Raw genomic sequence first — 20,079 nt, forward strand, 5'->3', positions numbered from 1 at the left:
AGAGTAATTAATTTTATTTGCTTTGAAGCCATTATTGAACTGGACACTAAATTATAAGGAAGGTTCGTGGGTGTTTATGACTAGCTTTTTTCTTTAATAATATGAGTATATACCACTGTTGTTTTTAGTTCAGTGAGTGTTTTTTTTTTTTTTTAATGTCTATTTATTTTTGCGAAACAGAGAGACAGCAGGGGAGGGGGAGGGAGAGAGAGGGAGACACAGAATCCGAAGCAGGCTCCAGGCTCTGAGCTGTCAGCACAGAGCCTCAGAACCTTGATATCATGACCAGAGCAAAAGTCAGACACTTAACCGACTGAGCCACCCAGGCATCCTTAGTGAGTGGTGTTTCAAACTCAACACTGACTTCTACTTCCTAAAAAGGAAAAAACCAAAAAAAGCACTTCAAATTAGGGAGGAGAAAAAAGCAAATTATAAGCTGGTTATTTATAATTTCATATATACATATATAATTATATTGCATAAAAGGAGCTAATTCAGTTAATTTAAGAAAATTTTTGTGGGGGAAATATTTCACATGGTGTGCCAAGAGCTAGTCTTATTAAAGGAGGTCTATTACTGCGTATTCCTGAAAAACCCAAATCAAAAGCAATGGACTGTAAAAGTATCTACATGTGAAGAACACCATGTACAACTGTCTTCCTTGAAAAAAGTCTTCAGAGTACTTAAAATAAAATTAAGGTGCCACTGTTTTATGTTATGTCTGCTGACATTACTTTTCTTCTTGTTAACTAACCACAGATGCAAAGGATGCTACCAACCAGCCCTTAAATAGTAACAGTACAGCCCTCAGAGCAAGGAAGGTGGTAAACCTCTACACAAGGCCACATGCCTTTGAAATCTTCCAGCAGGGATGGGGGAATCCGCTTGCACAGATTATTTCTCAATATCCTTTAAACTTCTTTATTAATATCAGTCAGGGCTGCTATTCAGTCTGCTTAAGAAGGCCAGGCCCTGTTTGGCATGGTCTATAGGGGTGAGTTTATCTAATCCTTGGAGAGTGTATGTCATTCCTTCCTTCCTTCCTTCCTTCCTCCCTCCCTCCCTTCCTTCCTTCATGAGAGCGAGAGAGTGAGAGAGCAGAGTGATCTCGAGGGTGAGCGTGAGTTGGGGAAAGGCAGAGAGAGAGGAGAGAGAGAATCTTAAGCAGGCTCCATGCTCAACTCAGAACCTGCCACAGGGTTCAGGGCTCCATCCCATGACCCTGGGATACCTGAGCAAAAATCAAGAGACAGACACTCAACAAATTGAGCCACCCAGGTGCCCCTTGGAGGGGGCATTATTAGCCTTGTTTTGCAGATGATAAAACTGAGACTCACAGGTGGTCCAGCTAGTTCTGGGTAGAGTTAAAATTTGCAACTTCCTGCCTCTGGAAGGTTGGGCTTCCACTATGCTTTTCTGTACCTTGTGGCAGGATTGACAAATCCCTGAGTTATTCTTTCATTAACTCCCCAGCAGGCTGGCAATGATAACAGTCACAGAACCCTCCCACATTAGAATTGATCTGGCAGAAAGGGCACAGGATTCAGGGTCAGGAGGCCTCATCCTGCTACCAGCTCTGCCTCTATCTATCCCAGCGGTCCCTGATGAGGATCCTCTGCCTTCTTGAGCCTCAGCTACCCTAACTGGATAGGAGGCTTGGATCCCAGACAGCTCAAACGTACAGAGATGTCACACCTCCCCTTTCCCAGAAGCTGTTTGGCTCTTCCCAGATGGACAAAAACTCTAGATGTCCAACTAACCTCCCCAGGTGAGAAATGGGGCCACAGTGACCTCTGTTTGGGATGAGTTACAGGCCACCATGGAGCAGGTTGCTGCACTAGTCTGCTTCTATTTATGCTGTTTTAATTTTTTTCTCTGCTTTATTATTATTTCCAAATTTTAGTTAGAGCCACTTGTTACTTTCCATGGCTCTGAGTAGGGCCTGCTCCATTATTTTTCTTCCTCTAAACTCAGGTATTTGAGATTCTAGGAGATCCTGTGCAGCTCATTAAAAACTCAGTTCCCATTCGACTTTCTATTCTCCAGCTTCTATTCTTCGAGAGAAGACAATACTTGGCCAAAGGCTCTGTCTTGAAAGCGAGTCCATTTAAGGGCAGGCTTTGCATCAAGTGCTCGGGGGTCAGACAAGTGGATTCCAGTCCCAATTTTGCTTCTTCAGCTTTGCTGTGAAACTTTGGGCAAGTTGTTTAACGTGTCTGGGCTTTAGTTTCCTCATTTGTAAATTGGGTACAGTAATGTTTATTTTAAAGTAAAAGGGCACGGGGCAAAGTTCATACTAACAAATTCCTCTTCTTGAAGTGGCTGCGAGGAGAGCAGATTTCGGTTCGGAGAAAAACTAGGAGTGCTCTGTCTTCTGCATGTAAAAAGCGATTATTTGGGACCCGTTTTTAAAGTAGGTCGGGTGAAAGGAGGCAGGGATGCAAACCAAGTCCCTGGGCGGGGATGGAGGCTGGAAAATAGATCAATATCCAGGGAAGGGAGGAAAGGGCTCTCACTGAATCCCCCAGGGTGCCTGGCAGAACAGCCAGGTGCCCATAGATTCAAGGAAACTTGGGCAGAGGGGCTTTTCCCTAAAGTAGTTCAGTTTTCTTGACAAAGGAGGGAGGTAAGGGATTTCAGAAACAGGAATCCAGGGCGTGTCTTCGTTGGCGCGAGGCAGACAGTCAACCCGCACTCGGTGGTCCCTACTGCGTTGGCTCGGTTCGGTGCAGGTCACTCAGCAATCGTTCAGTTAAGGATTTAGGCTTTACTGGAGCTAGCAACCAGCTCCTTGACTGGAGCTGGGGGTCAAAGGGGCGCTGCGCTCTCCCCAGGACCGAGCGCAGTCAGGCCGGCGCGGGAGCACGGGAGCGCCGGGCCCGCCCGACGGTGGGCGGACTTCGGAGCTCTCACTGCACCGGGAAGTGATGGCAGCCGCCCCGCCGCCTGACGCCAGCGGAAGTGCGAGCCCCGGGCGAGCCTGCTCCGCGGCGGACCGCCTGGGAGGGGGCGGGCACGGGGCGGAGCAAGGGCTGTCGTGGCTCGAGGGGGCGGGCGGGGTCTGCAGCGGCGGGGCGGGGTTTGGCGGCGGTTGTTTTCACCCTGGCGGCGGTGCCTGGCGCTTGGCTGGGGCAGATCGGCGTGGAGGCGTGAGCTGGTCCAGAAAGGGGTGATCGCGGCTGGAGGGAGCCAGGAGGGCCGGAGGGACGCGGGGAGCGGGCGAGCAAGCCCGTGGTCGTCAGCCGCCAGGATGTCAGCGCAGTGCTGTGCGGGCCAGGTGAGCTGGGGAAGCGTGCGGCTGGGTGGGGGGTGGGGGGAGGTGGGTCGGGCTACGGGGTGGGAGCCCAGGCACCTACGGCTTCTCTGGGTGCAAGTCCCAGATCCAGATCTTCGGCTGAAAGTGAGGCGGGTGGTGGGTCGCCCGGGGCTGACACTGCGCAGTCTAAGTGAGTGAGTGCCTCGGGCCCGAGCGCGGCGCTCAGCCGTCGGGGAAGCCCTGTGCCGCGCGCGAGCTGGAAGGCACTCGGGGAAGCCCAAGACGAGACCCTGAGGTCTTCCCGTCCGGTCTTAGGGACTTCGCTTAGGGCGGGGCAGGCAGGGCTCGGGCGAAGGATCCAGACTGCTCCTGGAGAGTGTCGCCGACCCCTCAAGGCAAGGGTATGTGGGGTTGAGCCCCGTAGCCCACCAGGTTCGGCTTACCTGATGAGTCCAGAAAAAGACGTACGTTTGGGCAACGTCTTCTTTCTCATGCGGTGAACAAAACTCGGGTCATATGGCGCAGGCAGTTTGCCCTTGGCATCTTGTAAGCCTAGAGCATTGGCTCTGTGCCTTCCAGAACGTCTCGAAACCTTGTTTCCAAAGTATGGTTCTCAGGGCCGCGCGCAGGGAAGACTAACCCAGCCCTGCTTCCTGAGTTTCCCGACGCAACCCTCGCTGCACGCTACCTGCTGCCTGGGCAGAGCTCGAGCCTTCCCGTCCCTTCTTTCAACTGAACTTGCCAGTTACCCCCATATAATATCTTAAAATATATTTGTCTACTTTGGATAGGCGACTCCTACTGGTTAGTAGCGCATCTGGGCAGAATTAGTAGGTTTTAACTCTTTAATGCTAATTTCACGCCTTCCTGCCGAGTAAGAAAAAACGAAGTAAGCAAAGCCTTCCGGATGTCGAACTCCCTCTTGCCTATCCTCCCTATTCTGTACAGCATTTCTGCACATAATTTTATTTTATTTAAAACAATTTTTTTTTCAACGTTTATTTATTTTTGGGACAGAGAGAGACAGAGCATGAACGGGGGAGGGGCAGAGAGAGAGGGAGACACAGAATCGGAAACAGGCTCCAGGCTCTGAGCCATCAGCCCAGAGCCCGACGCGGGGCTCGAACCCACGGACCGCGAGATCGTGACCTGGCTGAAGTCGGACGCTTAACCGACTGCGCCACCCAGGCGCCCCTGCACATAATTTTAATGGGGTGTTTTTGTTTGTTTGTTTTCAAATGAATGTAACTCCGGGGGGGCATTCAGGTACGGGGATATTCTTGCTTCCGAATCCAGTCAACCTCACGGCAGTCAAAGCTTGCCGGTAAGTGATGCAGGGGTTAAACTGTGAGTTTTCGTTACTGGCCGATTATTCTGGCAGATAATACGCCCTCTTTCGAGTGGCCGTGTGACGCTGAGAGGTCTAATACTGTACCTGACATGCATTCGCGTTGTTCTTCTTGGAGATGAGGAAACTATTTTTAACTCGAGGTGTAATGCCTTGCCTTGAGTCCGGCGAGGAGAGAGAGGATGCTTACCCCCTTACCAGGGCTTCTGAGACCAATGTGGACTGGAAAAGCTATTTTCTGAATGTTCCCAATCTCAAAACTTTGCACATCTTTCATTGTTTCCAGTTGCTTTCCAATTTGATGCCACACTTTCCATTATTTAGTAATTATAGATATTTAGGAGCATCTGTCCTCCCCTATTCCCTTGAAAGGCCCTTGAGGCCTTCTGTGACTCCAAACAGCTAATTTAGGGCTTTGAAAATGATTACCAGTACTGAAGTGGGTCTTGTAAAAGAATTATTGGTATGGTTGATATTTTGGCAGGATTGAAGGACTCGTTTCTAAAATCCCCCTCTCAGGACTTTGGAAAGAACCAAATCCTGGCCATTCATCACAGGAAGGTTAACTTCTGCTTTCTCTGGACTGCTTGAGGCAACACTGTGGTGGGTCTCAACACAGTGAGGGGGTGATGACACTATGGTTTCCTACGAATGAGGCTGTTAGGTGTACATTAAAAGGACTCGGCATATTGTAATCAAGTCTACCTACCTATTTATTTAAGTTAATTAATTAACTGTGTTATTTAGTTTATCTTTTATTCTACCAAGCTTTTGTTTAATCTGAGCACCTACAAACTTTTTACTCACAGCATTTCTGATACCAAATGTGTGGGGTTTTTCCCCCCTCATACCAACCAGTTTCCCAACTCCCTGGACACCAATTGGACATACAACAATTCAATTCAATTATGACACCACCTGGATTTAGTGTCCCACAAGTTAAGGGCTTAGTTGGGTAAGACTGCCCCTAGCCCTGAATTTCAGAAGCCAGTCACAGGTCTCCTTGGCCTCCCATACCAGGGAGGAAGAAATAATCATATTTCTGGCTATCTCACGATATCATAACATCTGTTTTGTTCCAGGAGCTAGAGATAGGGCAGTGAGCCAGACAAAATCATCTCTGCCCTCAGGGGTCCATTTATTTGTGGGTGGGGGTATTCCGCAAACCATGTAAACAATGAAACAGTAAGTGCTAGTACTGGAACAAGACCTGGTGGCAGAGTGCCTTTGGGTGGGACCGAAGGGAGTCCAGGGGGGCTGGAGTATCATCGGTGAGGCTGGTGAGGTAGAGAGGCAGGCAGGTCCCGATGCGGCCAGGGACTGTCAGCTGCCTTTGGAGTTTGGGCTTTGTTCTTGTTTCAGTGGGAACTGTGGTTTGATTTACACTTTGATCACTTTGGGAGCTGTGAAGACTCAGCCATATTAGGGACTGGAGTGGAGGTAGGGAGAGCAGTCAGAGCTGTTCCTTCAGTGAGTATTTTTTAACTGCCTGTTCTGTGTGCAAGCAGGCTGCAGCAGTGAACAAAAATGCCTCCTGATGGAGCTTAAATCTTGGCGATCTGCTGTTGCTATAGCCCGAGGAGGAGAGAGTGCGGTACCTTAATGTAGGCTGTTGTGCTTACAGTGGGATGTTGCTGGCTTCTGGGCAAATTTTAGAGGTAGAGCTGCACTTTTGTGTGGATTAGAAGTAGGGTGTGGGAATAAGAACGATTCTGTATTTGGCTCCAGCAACTGGATTGATGATGGTGCCATTTATGAGGTGAGATAGGAGGCTTAAAGGGAGGAGGAGGACATTAGGGAAGGAAGAGCCATAGTTTTCTTTTGGCTTTGTTACATTTGAGATGCCTATTATAGATATTTGTTTGTTTGTTTATTATTTATTTATTTATGTATTTATTTATTTATTTTGAGAGACAGAGAGGACAAGCATGTACACATGTGCAGGGGAAGGGCAGAGAGAGACAGACAGACAGCCAGAATCCGAAGCAGTGTTTGCACTATCAGCACAGAGCCTGATGTGGGGCTCAATCTCGTGAACCATGAGATCATGACGCCAGCCGAGGTTGGACACTTATATGACTGAGCCACCCAGGCGCCCTGAGAAACCTATTATAAATTAAATGGAAAGGGTAAGTCACCAGTTGGATGTTTAAGTTGGGAGAAGTGTGAGGCTGGAGATAAAATTTTGTGGGCTTTAACTGAGGACGGGATGATGTGTAACTCAGAAAAGAGCCTGGGCTATGGACTCACGTCTGGGTTTGAATTGGGAAATCTGGACAACAAGGGCTGGTGTGAATGTGCACCTACCTACCTACCCTCTATTAACCTCAGTTTTCCTTAACTGTAGAATGAGTGTGATAATACTTCCTGGGGTTATGAGGATTATATGTGATCTAGACATAAAGTCTCAAAGTACGTGATTTAGCACGTACAGTAAGGAATCCCAAAACTCTTAGTTTGTTAGTGGCCCATACCCACCTGCACCTCACCTCTAGTTCATCTTATTTTTGCCCTAACTCTGCTATACACTTAGATTTTGCTCATGCTGTTGCTAATGGATGCTAATGTAAGGAGAGATTACAAGAGAGAGTGGTCACTCAACACTTTTGGTCACTCAGCACTGTGGTGGTAGGTCCCTGAGGACTGGATGATGAACAAAGAAATTCCTTGCTCTCCTGGAACTTAAGGGCTAGTTAAGGGTGGAAGTGTGGGGGAAACTTGCTACAGAAAATGACACTATACACCGTCAGGTGAAATGAGATGTGTAAGTGAAAAATCCAGGGGTGTGTGGATGCCTCAGTCAGTTAAGCATCCCACTTTGGCTCAGGTCATGATCTCACGGTTCGTGAGTCTGAGCCCCACATCGGGCTCTCTGCTGTCAGTGCAGAGCCTGCTTCACATACTATGTCTCCCCTTCCCCCACACGCGCGACGCTCTCAAAGATAAAAATAAAACATTAACAAATTTTTTTTTTAATTTTTAAAAAATTAAAAAAAAGAAAAAAAGTCCAGACAATGCTTTCAAGGCAATTTGAGAATAAAGCTTGGCAGGGTTTACGCCAGGCAAGTATAAACATTTATGATAGTAAAAGCAATAGCTGAAGTTTTAATTTCATGTCTACAATGTGCTACCTGTTTTTACCTACATTATGTCATACATTTTTCACAGCAACCTTCAGGGGCAATTAATGTTCTAATTGGCCTTCTTTTGCAGGGGAGGGAGCTGAAGTACAGAGAAATAATTAACTTGACTGATGTTACCTGGTAGTGGAGCCAGGCCTTGAACACTTGCCCACCTGACTCAAGTTGGGGCTCTTAACTGCAAGACTGCCATTCCTCTTTATTCTTGCTCTGTATAAATAATGAGTAACTGTTGCTTATTATGGTTGCCTATAAAGGACCAAAGGCAGTTGAATACATAGCTATTGGGCTGTTTTGATAGATATTGCTAGCTGCCAGTCGTGGGTGGATAAGGTCTAGCTTCTTCCAGACCAGATTTTGCTGTTCTAGCCAGCACCTGAAACAGGCCCCAACCTCCTTTTCTTAGAGCATTTACCAAAGAGGGCTTACAGTTGTGCATTCTTCCTGTCCCTTTGAGATGTATAAGTATTCCCTACAGCTCAGAGCTTTTCCAGACTAGAACTGAAAGGCAAAAGACAGCTGGGTCATCCCAGGGATGCAGCCTTAGGCTGCCAGAGGCCATGTTAGAGTTTGGTCAAGTTCCTTCATGCAAGGGTTTGTGAAGAGTGGTTTTGTGTTGAGATTTCTTGTAATTTCCACCGTTTCTCACTATTAACAGTGGTTAACAAAACCTGGGTTCCTCAGAGTTAGAGGTAACCAAAGCCCACACAGGAGACTCTTAGACTGTGGCCTCTGAGGAAGTGGGAACTGGAACGGGTCTTCCTCATCAGGGCATCTGATCACCTCCAGATTGTAGCTGAAAACACACACACACACACACACACACACACACACACACACACACAGAGTCGATGAAGACTTCCACAAAAAGTAAATAAGCTCAAGAAGCATTTCCTTAGGAATGATCTTCCCTGAGCTTTGAGAGTTCTCTCTGAATGTGCACTTAGATTTGTCCACACCACCTAGTACTCGGTCATCTGATGCACAGGACTTGTTTCCTGTTTACTGCATGTATGAGTTTCCTTTCTCCCTCTAGACGGAGTACCTGTCATGAACTAGGTGATCCCCCTGTTGAGTGCTTTTGGATGGAAAACTCTCCCGATAGCTCTTTGTTAATAGTGATTGGAAATATTAGGTCCTCATTACATCACATGATGCTTCCACCCTTTGGAAAACATCCAGGCACACATTCTGTTCATGACTGATGTGCTTTTGAATGAATTGGGGGTATTTGTGAGACTCAAAGGGAAAAACATCACACTTACCACACAGAGAACCATATTCTGATATTGTATAGTCCAGTCACCCATGTTTAGTATATGTGATTTTACTTAGCAAAATTAAGGTTATACTGTAGGTGCTGTGCTGTATTTGGTCCTACTCTTTTTGTGAAATATTGGGTGATTGAGGAAATTTTGTTTCTGTTTGTTTATTTATTTGTTTACTTTTGAAAAATACTTATTTATTTTGAGAGAGAGCATGCCTGAGCTGGGAAGGGGTGGATAGAGAGAATCCCAAAGCAGGCTCCTTGTTGTTGGTGCAGAGCCCTACACAGGGCTCATGAACTGTGAGATCATGAGCTGAGCTGAAATCAAGTCAGACGCTTACCCAACTGAGCCACCCAGGCATCCCTTGTTTATTTTTTAGGGTAATCTCTACTCCCAACGTGGGGCTCAAACTCACAACCCTGATATCAAAAACCGCATGCTCTGCAGACTGAGCTAGCGAGATGCCCTCTGGTCAGGGAAGTTTTTAACAGGCACTGAGTACTACTTCGCAGCCATTCATGTTTTCTGAGCTAACAGTCAGGTGTAGGTAGTCTTTTGCCTTCAAACATGATGAATTCTCCAGAGGTGTTAAATAAAGTTGGATGAGTGGAAGTGAATTCATAAGCATATGTGTTAATAGGTTTGTGTGTTTTTCTATTCCTAAAATACCAAAAATAATGAAGGAAATATGAATTACCCTCTTTCAGTATCATCATTGAAGATTTATTTCAGTCATTTTTAACAATTTCTTTAAATTTGATTTTCTTTATATGTATAGATTTATATAGATACTATCTACCTAGATCGTGTTTGAGTCATTTTTTTCCTGCTGTACGAAGGTGCCCATCTCTGTTTCAGTTACATTAAGTTTGAGTCTTGTCGTATCACTAGTATCAGCACTTTTATTTTTCTGTTCATTTTTGAAAAACACAGGCAGAATGCAGTAAAGTGCCCACATAGTTGCTCTCCCACACTGACAAAGGGTGGGACAAGGGGACTGGCTGATGTTGAACTCTTGACTAATATAGCTCACTGGTGAGCTGATACAGAAAGAACGTTCAGAGATGTGTAGTTAGCCAAGTTCAGGTTGTTATGAACACCAGTCTGTCACTTTAAGCAGTAGAGAGTGAAGGTGGCCATGTTGGTTGGAGAGTTAGCTTGAGGGGTGATCACTCAGATTTGTTTTCTTGGGCTGCTTTATAGCTGACCTGGGCAAGCTGACAAATAGCTTTCAGCTGTGTGGGTGCTTGGCTGGGAGTCTGAGTGGGATGCCTTGGCTGGGAGGCCTGAAGAGGGCCGACCTGTAGGGAGTGGAAGGCAGCCTCTGACTGTAATGAGATAATCTCTTCTCCATTGTTTGCTTCTGCCTGGTTTTCTGTATAAATGTCACCTGTAGATTTGCTACAGCTATTCAAGACCTGGGAGTGAGTCAGCTGTGATCCTTGGAATCTTACCTTTCCATGTCCCGGGTGTTTTAATGTGAACTGCAAGGGTAGAACAAGAAGGATGGCATCGTCTGCTTACAATTCAGAGTACATTGTGGCCAGTTCATCCATGATAGATAGTTTGACATTAGAAAGGAAGTCCTTATATAAGATGGGATGTCTGCAGAGCTAGCCATTGGATACAATTAGATTTTATCTTTTGAGTTGTTTTCAGTACCTGTAATTATAACTGTCGTTAAATTAAAAAAATTTGGGGCACCTGGGCGGCTCAGTTGGTTAAGCGTCCAACTTAGGCTTGGGTCATGATCTCAACGGTTCGAGAGTTGGTTGGACCCCCACATCGGGCTCTGTGCTGATAGTGTGGATCCTGATTCGGATCCTCTGTCCCCTCCACCCTTGTCCCTCCTCCCTCTCTCAAAAAATAAATGAGAAAAATCATTTAAAAAATTCAGCTGAGTAAATTTTAAAGATCTAATTGGCTTTATTAATTGTTTCACGAATCAAGCTTATCCCATCTAGCAAGTAGAGGGGAGCATCACAGAAATACAAGAAAGGAAGGTTTTTTTAAAGAAGAGAGGGGTGGAAAAAAGGAAACTATTAGCAAAGAATCCATTGTGTTGGGCAAGGTCGCCCTCTTAAGGGGAGGGGAATGGATGTATCAGTAAATTTCCTAGTGCTGACCAGGAAATTCTCATGCCAAGTGGTTAAGATTACATATTTGGAGGGTTGAAACTGCACTTAGATTAGATACGAGGTCTTGGTTTACTGACTTGGGGGTCTTTCTTTTTAACACTCTAAAGATCCTGTGTTCTGTGTGTCTAGTGAAATTTCCTTACATGTTGAGGTTGTCAGTTGAATTTGGGTTGAGATTGGATCTTCAGAGCAATATTAATCCAGTTACTAATCTAAACCACTGTGATTGTCTTAAATGATCAGGTTTTCCAAGTAGTCTAAAGTGAGCCTTTGCAAGATTTTAGAACATAATGTGGGAATCAGTGTAGTGTGTGTGTAAGGAAATTCAAATAGTGGGTTGGTCTGGTTACATAAAACATCTGTTTGAATTTTAAAGGAAACAGGATTTTACTTTGGCTTTTCTGCTGTAGTTTGCCTTGTAAGATTAAAGTTGAGCTGATTGTTTAAGGAAAGCAGCTGTTATGGAAAAAGTTAGAGGAGGTTTTTATCACAGAATAGATTTTGAAACCACTTGTGGGTTTGGAGTAAGGTTGCAGTAGACAGTGATTAAACAACATTTTTTCCCCCTCATGAACACTGTCCAGTTGAAACAAAAGTGGGAAAAACACGTACACACAACCCCTTAAATCTTATTTATGCAAAGATAACTAGGAGAGCTGGAAAATCAGACTTGGGTTTGTTTATCATTTTTATAAACTGGTCAGCTACACTTTGAAATAAAGCCCACAAGGTCTTCATAGGATTTATTTTCCAGTTTTTTGTTCTTGCCTTGTATCTCCATGATTTCACAGAGGACTGTGTCTCCTAATGCTGGGATCCTTGGTGTGTGTAGTTCACCAAAACTAGGAAAGAATTCAGTCTTTTGGGGTTCACTCCACGCTCATTGAACTCCTCCAGTGGTGTTCTCAGAAACAATGGCAGTATTTTGTAACCATAGTAATGAAAATGTTCTCTGTAATAGGATTCTTTATCAGCACGAATTTTCTTCGGCTTTGGTAGCATTATTCCTGTTAAATAACAAAAGATTCAACCGACTAAATTTTAAAGACCTAATTGCCTTTACTAATCGATTCACGAATTGGGCAGCATTCCATCTAGTAAGTAGAGGGGAGCTCCAGAAGTCTACAGAAAAGGAAGCCTTTTTCAAAGGTTGGAGGGAGAGGGAAAAAGGAAATTATTGGTATAGAATCCATTGTTTTAGGCAAGGTTGCCTTCCTAAGGGGAGCAGAAGGGGGAGGGTTCTATCAGTAAACTTCTAGTGCTGATCAGGAAATTCCTTGTTGACTGGTTAACAGTTACATTTTAAGGATTGAAACTGCATTTAGGTTAATCTAAGTGACACCATTTTGGGCCTGTGGTTTTCTTTTTAACATTCCTAAGGACACTGTCAACTTCTTTACTGTTAAAAAAAAAAAAAAAAAAAAAAAGCTTACAACTCTTAAAGCAATATGTCAGTTGATAAATATTCATTGGGTACCTAGCATAATATTAGTCCAAGGCTACTAAGCCTACTTTCATGCTTGGGAACAACTAGTGAATTGATGCTGGCTTTTCTTAGTATAAGATCTCTCCTGGGGCAGAACATCTTCAAAGACTTATTTGAGGTTTGTATATCTCAGTTTTGGACCTTTTTTGCCTGTGAAAGGGTCCACTGGGGGAGACGCTTCCCTAGGAGTAAATGAACCAACCCATGGGGACATGTGGGGGAACTGGGGTCCTCAAGAATGTGTTCTAGTGGTTTCCTGCAGTTACACAGTTTTTCTGAATACTTTTCCTGGAAGAGAGTTCTTAGTATCTCTCAGCTTCTCAAAGGAATCTTACAACCTTGGAAAAACCTAATGTAGAATGAGAAGGGAAAGACCAGCAGTGGAGACCTCTCCATTTAAAAGGCAGGCAGGCATTCTGAGGCATCTGGCTGGCTCGGTCAGTGCATCAAGCGACTCTTGATCTCCAGGGTGTGAGTTCTAGCTCCATGTTGGGTGTAGAGATTACTTAAAAAAAAAAGAAAATCTTAAAAAAAAGAAACCCAAAAGTTAAAAGGCAGACATTCCTGTAGCAAACATAGAAAGAAAATAAAGTGATGGAGGTTACAACCTGTCTGAAGAGGAAAGAATCTGGGGGTTTGGGGTGGGAGAAGCTTGGGTTTTGTCAGACAGCACCCTATACTCTAGAAGTTAGTAAGGGGGAGACCAGGATTCCTGGGGTTTTTGGCATCTTTGGTTTCCAGAGAGCAGAAGCTATGGCACTGGGGGTTGGAGAGTACTGGGGAACTAAGGAATTAAAGCCAGGGAGGGGAGGTTATGATCTTTTAAGACCTTTGGCAATGGAGGGGAGACGAGTAACTAGTGGGGGATGTGGCATTTCAGTGGAATGTGGTTTGGGGTGTTAAAAAACGTATATCACCTGAGTAAATATGAAGATATAATTGGCCTTACTAAACACTTCATGAATTGGGAACGCCTGGCTGGCTCAGTCAGTGGAGCATACAACGCTTGATCTCCGGGTTGTGGGTTCGAGCCCCACATTGGGCATAGAGATTACTTAAAAATAAAATAATTTGAAAAAAAAAACCCAACAATTCATGAATCAGGCACATCCCATCTAGCAAATAGAAAGGAACTTCAAGTTTTATAAAATGGAAGATTTTTATAGAAAGGAGAGTGGAGCAAGGAAGTTACTAGCCAAAGAAAAGAAAGAATTGTTTCAGGCACTGTCACTTTCCCTTAGGAATAACATGGGGTCTTAACTTGTAGATATCCTCATATCCTTTGGGTGGGGGATAGAGAGGGCCATGCAGCAGATGACCTCATTGGTGCTGACTGCAAAATTCCTGACTAACTGGCTAAGACTATATTTCTTGACGGGGGTGGGGGGGAGGGAAGACTACCTTTTTCAGAGGGGTTGAAACTGCAATTAGGTTAGGTATTAAGCCCTAGTTTGGTTACTTGCCTTGGTGTCGGTGACTCTGTCATGGGCCTGTGGTTGATTTTAGAGAGGGATGTGAACAGATTGCCATTGTGAAAGAGGAGCAGGTTACAACCTGAGTAGAGTTGGGGCTGGCCCTTGGTATGAGTAGTGAAGAGGTTTGGATACTTCCTGTCTCCAGATTGCAGGATGCTGAAGTTCATGTACTCTTAAGTTCTGTAACCTGTCAAAATTTAGTCTGGAGGTAGCCTCCATCCCCTCGATTTTTCTCTCCCCCTCTAACTTCCCTCCCCTTATTTTTCTGTTTAAATTTCTTTGATCCATTTGGATTTTATTCTTTAAAAAAATTTTTTTAATGCTTTATTTATCTTAGAGACAGAGCACAAGCATGGGAGGGGCAGAGAGAGAGGGAGACACAGAATCCAAAGCAGGCTCCAGGCTCCGAGCTGTCGGCACAGAACCTGACACAGGGCTCGAACCCATGAACCAGGAGGTCATGACCTGAGCCAAAGTTGGCTGCTCAACCGACTGAACCACCCAGCCGCCCCTTTTTGGATTTTATTCTTAGGAAAATCCTGTTCAGTGTGGAGCCCAACGCAGAGCTCAAACCCACAGACTGAGATCATGCCCCAAGCTGAACTCAAGAGTTGGATGCTCAACTGAACCACCCAGTCTCCCTTGGAAGACATTAAAAGGCATCCCTTTTAATTCCCCATCTGAAGCTTAGATGTCTTTTTATTTTATTTATTTATTTTTTTAAGTTTATTGTTATTTATCTTGAGAGAGATGTTGAGAGCAAGTCGCGGGAGGTTAGAGAGAGAGGGAAACAGAATCCGAAGCAGGCTCCACACTGTCAGCGCAGAACCCAATGTGGGGCCCAAACTCACAAACCATGAGATCATGACCTGAGCCAAAATTAAGAGTCAGGTGCTTAACTGACTGAGCCACCCAGGCGCCCCCTAGATGTCTTTTTAAAATGCCCTTTCTAATTTTTTTAATTTTTAAAAGATGTTTTATCTTTTTAAAGTTTGTGTATTTAGTTATTTAGAAGAGGGGTAGGTGTGGAGAGAAAGAATCCCAAGCAGGCTCTGTTGTGAGTGCAGAGCCCGCTGCAGGGCTTGATCTCACGAGCTGTGAGATCATGAATTGAGGTGAAGTCAGTTGCTCAACCGACTTGAATCACCCAGACACCCCTCTAATTTACTTTTGTGGTAATCAAAGAACATATTCTGTACATATTAATTCCTTTTAAAGCTATTGTTTTATGTGAATGTTCCATGTGCTCTTAAAAAGAACATATATTCTACAGTTATTGGGTACAGGGTTCAAGTTGATTTCTGGTATTGCTCAAATCTTCTCCATTACTGATTTTTTGGTGGTGGTGGTGGTGGAAATCATCTAATTCTCTCAGTTACTGGGAGAACGGTGTTTTCCAAACATGATTGTGTTTTTTTTCTCTCCCATTCTGTCATTTTTTATTTAATGTATTTTGAAGTTCTATTAAGTGTACACACATTTATGATTGTTGTTTCCTTAATGAATTGATCCTCTTATAAAATGATCCATTTTATCTCTGGTAATATTCTTTATCTTCAAATGTTTGTCTGATGGTTATGCCATACTTTTAACTTTCACCCCATTTTAGCCTTTTTTTTTTAAAGTAAGCTCTATGTCCAATGTAGCGCTTGAACTCAGAGATCAAGAGTTGCATGCTCTACGATCGAGCCAGCCAGGAGCCCCATCAACCAATTTGTGTCTTATACTGTAAAACCTTGGTTTGTGAGCATAATTCATTCTGGAAGCATGCTTATAATCCAAAGCACTTGTATATCAAAGCTCATTTCAAGAACCATTGGCTCAGTTGTGATCATGTGATATTTGGCGTCACATACTAATCGTATTGCAAGACATGGCTTGTTTCTCAAGTTAAAGTTTATTAGAAATGTTTGGTAGTCTTATGGAACACTTGCAGAACAAGTTACTCGCAATCCAAGGTTTTACTATATTCAAAAGTGTGTCTCTTATAAGCAACATGTAGTTAGGACTTGCTTTTTGATCCAGTCTGACAATCTTTGCCTTTTAACTGGATGTTTAGATCATTTACATTTAATGTAATTATTCATGTTTGAACCTGAGACTATGTATTATTGGCCATTTTCATTTTCCCTTCGGTTCTTAATTTTTTATCTTTTTTTTGAGAAGGGGAGCATTCATTGAATGTTTTTAAGTAGTCTGTCCTCCTCTATTGCCTTTTTATTTCTTAAAATGTTGTAAGCATTATGGTATTGTAGCATCTTGAAGAAGGGATATAAGTCAGAAATTCACCATTAGTAATGGAATCCATTATAGGTGCGTCAGTACTAGATACTGACCAAATCTTTATAGCAAATGATGAATTAAGTAACATTCATGATATTTTAAAACTGTATTTCTACCTCATAAAAAATAATACATAGTTATCAGAGGAAATCTAGAAAATAACAGAAAATTATAAAGAAGAAAGTAAATATCATTTGTAATCCCAGAGAGAACAAACCCTGTTAGTATTTTGTTTTATTTCATTCTAGTATTAAAGTACAGTAAGTTAGGGTTGCTTGGGTGGCTCTGTCAGTTAAGTGTCCAACTCTTGATCTTGGCTCAGGTCATGAACTCACATTTCATGAGATTGAGCTATGTCAGGCTCCGTGCTGACAGTGTGGAGTCTGTTTGGGATTCTCTCTCTCCCTCTCTCCCTCTCTCTCTCTGCCCCTCCCCAGCGTGTGCTCTCTCTTTAAATAAATAAATAAATAAATAAGTAAACTTAAAAAAAAAATGCAATAAATTAGACCATACTGTATGCACTGTATGTATGTATGTATGTCTATATTGTGCATGAGTGGGGAGTGGGGGCAAAGGGAAGGAGAAAGAGAAAATCTCAAGCAGCCTCCAGGCCCAGCTCAGAGCTTGATATGGGGCTTGATCTCATGACCCTGGGATCACTACCTGAGCTGAAATCAGGAGTCAGATGCTCAACCAATGGAACCACCCATGTGCCATGGTGTGTACTATTTTATATCCTAACTTGTTATCACATGACATTGTGAACATTTTTACATAAGAATTCTGTTTACATATATTTTTGAGAGAGAGAGAGAGGCAGACAGACAGACAGACAGAGGATCACAAGCCAGCTCTGCACTGACAGCAGAGAGCCCGATGTGGGGCTCGACCCCACAAACCACTAGACCATGACCTGAGTCGAAGACCAACGGTTAACTGAAAATTCTTAAAAGTAAACATTGTAATTGGTGTATCGCATTTAATCTATCATATCAACATTTATTTCATATTTTTCTTTTATTAGTGTATTTCTTTTTCTTTTTCTTTTTATTTATTCATTTTTTAAGACTTTAAAAGTAATCTCTGCCCCCAACATGGGGCATAAACTTACAACCTGAGATCAAGAGTCACATGTTCCACCAACTGAGCCTGCCAGGCACCCCTATTGTATTTCTTACAAACAAAAACAAAAACAACACCACACACACACACACAATTATTATAAATAAGTCTTATGTACTCTTTCTCTATGCCCTGCCTCTTTAGGTTAGAGCTCTGGAAACATTCCTGTTGTCACACAATGTGAACATGCATTCCTGAAAAGTCACACTATGCAAAATTGCGTAATAAAAACCACAGGCCTTAAGGGAAAATGGGGACGCCTGGGTGGCTTAGTCGGTTGACCCTCTTTGACTCTTGATTTTGGCTCAGGTCATGATTTCAGAGTTACAGGATCAAGTCCTTTGTGGAGCTCTGCACTGAGTGTGGAGCCTGCTTGGGATCCTCTCTTCCTCTCTCTCTCTCCCCTCAATCCTCATCTCACCCCACCTGTACTCTTTCTCTTTCTAAAAACAAGACAAAACAAAAGGCAAACTATTTAAAATGGTATTACGGTTTTACAAATGTTAAGTGGTTAAGAAGAAATACATAAATACTATGAAAAGTTTGGTGCTTGATCTCAAAAAGATGGAAATTTGTGGAAGTGGGTGTTGAAAGAGTTGTAACTTATGAGTTACTGTGAAGTTGTGGAAAGAGGGTTATCTGAAATTGGATGTGTGTAACACCACATGTGCTTTGGAAGTTCCTAAGTGCTGTTTGAACTGAGGCATGCATTTCAAGTATTCCTGTGTGGCTCCATTCAGCTGAGTGCAGTTTTCTGCCTTCAGTGAGTGTCTCCCACAGACATAATTACACGTCTTGCTGTGTTCAAATTGTTCTCTAACATGGCAGGGGAGGAAGAAGTTTTCTTTGACTTTCCTAGTATGTCTGGCTGACACAGACAGATTAACAGGAGAAAGCCATACACGTTTATTTAATATAAGTTTTATGTGATTTGGGAGCCCTCCGAATGAAATAAAGACCTAAAAAAATGGCATAACCTTCTTGCTTTTATATTAGATTGAACAAAGAGAGGCAGGTGTGGAAAAGTGACTTAACTGTGTGGGCAGATCTACTAGAAAGAAAAGAATTATTTTAAAGTTTGTATATTTATTTTGAAAGAGAGAGAATCCCAAGCAGGCCCTGCACTGGTGCAGTGGGGCTCGGAACCCACAAACTGAGATCATGACCTGAGCCGAAATCAAGAGCTGGATGCTTAACCAACTGAGCCACCCAGGTGCTCCAAGAATTATTTTCACAAGGAATGTTTGTTTAGGATTTGCTCCATCTCAACTTCTGGTCCTTCATGGGTCCTTCATAAGAATGTCTTCCTTCTTCCTGGTAAAGGGAGGACACCTTACGGGAATTATCCCCTGCTTTCAAGGAGAAAAAGGAAGGCCAGAGTGCCCTTCTTGTACCTGCTGTTTCTCGGGTGCCTTTAACTCAAAATAATCAATATAGCAAAGTATTGTATTTTGGGGTGACATGCTCTAAAGTCCTTTAGAATCAATCCTCTTGGAACAAATATAGCTCAGAAGCCCCGGGCATTGGAGAAGTTCCTCACTAAGGCTGAGCTACCAATTCATGCTCCTGTTAGCCGTATGAGGGAGGAGTTGGCCCCCCTGCCTCCCTTTGGACTAACTCCCAGAAAGTTGGTGCTGGAAGTGGCTGGAAGGGTCTTCTGCTCCTCCTCCCCAATTGTGCTCAGATTTCTTGTACTATAATAAGCAAATAACTCCAGAGACCGGAACTTCCTATCTTTGGAAGCAGCTCTCCTTCATTTTAGGGAGCTCTGGTTTAATTCTTCCTGTGGGCCTCCCAAGGCTGAAATGACCCAGTGGCTGGGGTCTTGGAGGGGGAGGCAGTCATTTTGCATAGTAGTAAGAAGAGGCAGGCAGTGTTGAAGGTGGGCACAGGCCATAAGAGGACCACAGTTGGGGGCACCTGGGTGGCTCAGTTGGTTAGGCGACCGACTTTGGCTCGGGTCATGATCTCACAGTTTGTGAGTTTGAGCCCCACGTCGGGCTCTGTGCTGATAGCTCAGAGCCTGGAGCCTGCTTTGGATTCTGTGTCTCCCCCTCTCTCTGTCCCCTTCCCTGCTCACATTCTGTGTCTCTCTGTCTCTCAATAATAAATAAACTTTAAAAAAATTTATAAAAAAAAAAAAAAAGAGGACCACAGTTGTATTGATGCTGTTGCTTATGGGAATCCACAGCGTCTATCCAAACCGTATACTGAAAATTGGGACATGCTGACAAAGGGGAATTGGGCCTCTGGGTATGAGAAATTTCAGTTGGAAGCCAAAATATTTGGAACTTTTAGTAGACTTAAATAGTTTTTAAGGATAATGGTCAGGCAGTTTGAAATTAGAACCATCTTGGGATATCTTTGGTTGGTGGCAAGTCACCTAAAGTCTCACTGCTGACTTTCTGATGGGAGCAATAGCTGTCACTCCTGGTCGTGGGTTACTGTTTTCACAAACAAAACACCCAGGTGTCCCATCCCCTCTCTTCTCTTAAACTCCCACGTAATTGTTTAAATTTTTTTCCCAGCGAGGCACCTGGGTGGCTCATTCATTTGGACCTCC

The 20,079-nt window shown here is 43.8% G+C and overlaps 1 protein-coding gene across 1 annotated transcript in view; it reads left to right on the plus strand.

The window, feature by feature from the left end:
* Positions 1–2,951: 2,951 nt before the first annotated feature.
* The window catches only part of SERINC5 (serine incorporator 5), a 103,279-nt gene continuing 86,151 nt past the window's right edge, over positions 2,952–20,079 (plus strand). The window contains exon 1 of the mRNA XM_040449783.1: positions 2,952–3,277. Coding sequence (XP_040305717.1) covers positions 3,251–3,277 — 27 coding nt within the window. The 5' untranslated portion in view covers positions 2,952–3,250. The remainder of the gene's footprint in view (positions 3,278–20,079) is intronic.

This window comes from Herpailurus yagouaroundi, unplaced genomic scaffold, assembly GCF_014898765.1.
Source record: "Herpailurus yagouaroundi ecotype Mexico unplaced genomic scaffold, PumYag 29, whole genome shotgun sequence".
NCBI classification, from domain to species: Eukaryota; Metazoa; Chordata; class Mammalia; order Carnivora; family Felidae; genus Herpailurus; species Herpailurus yagouaroundi.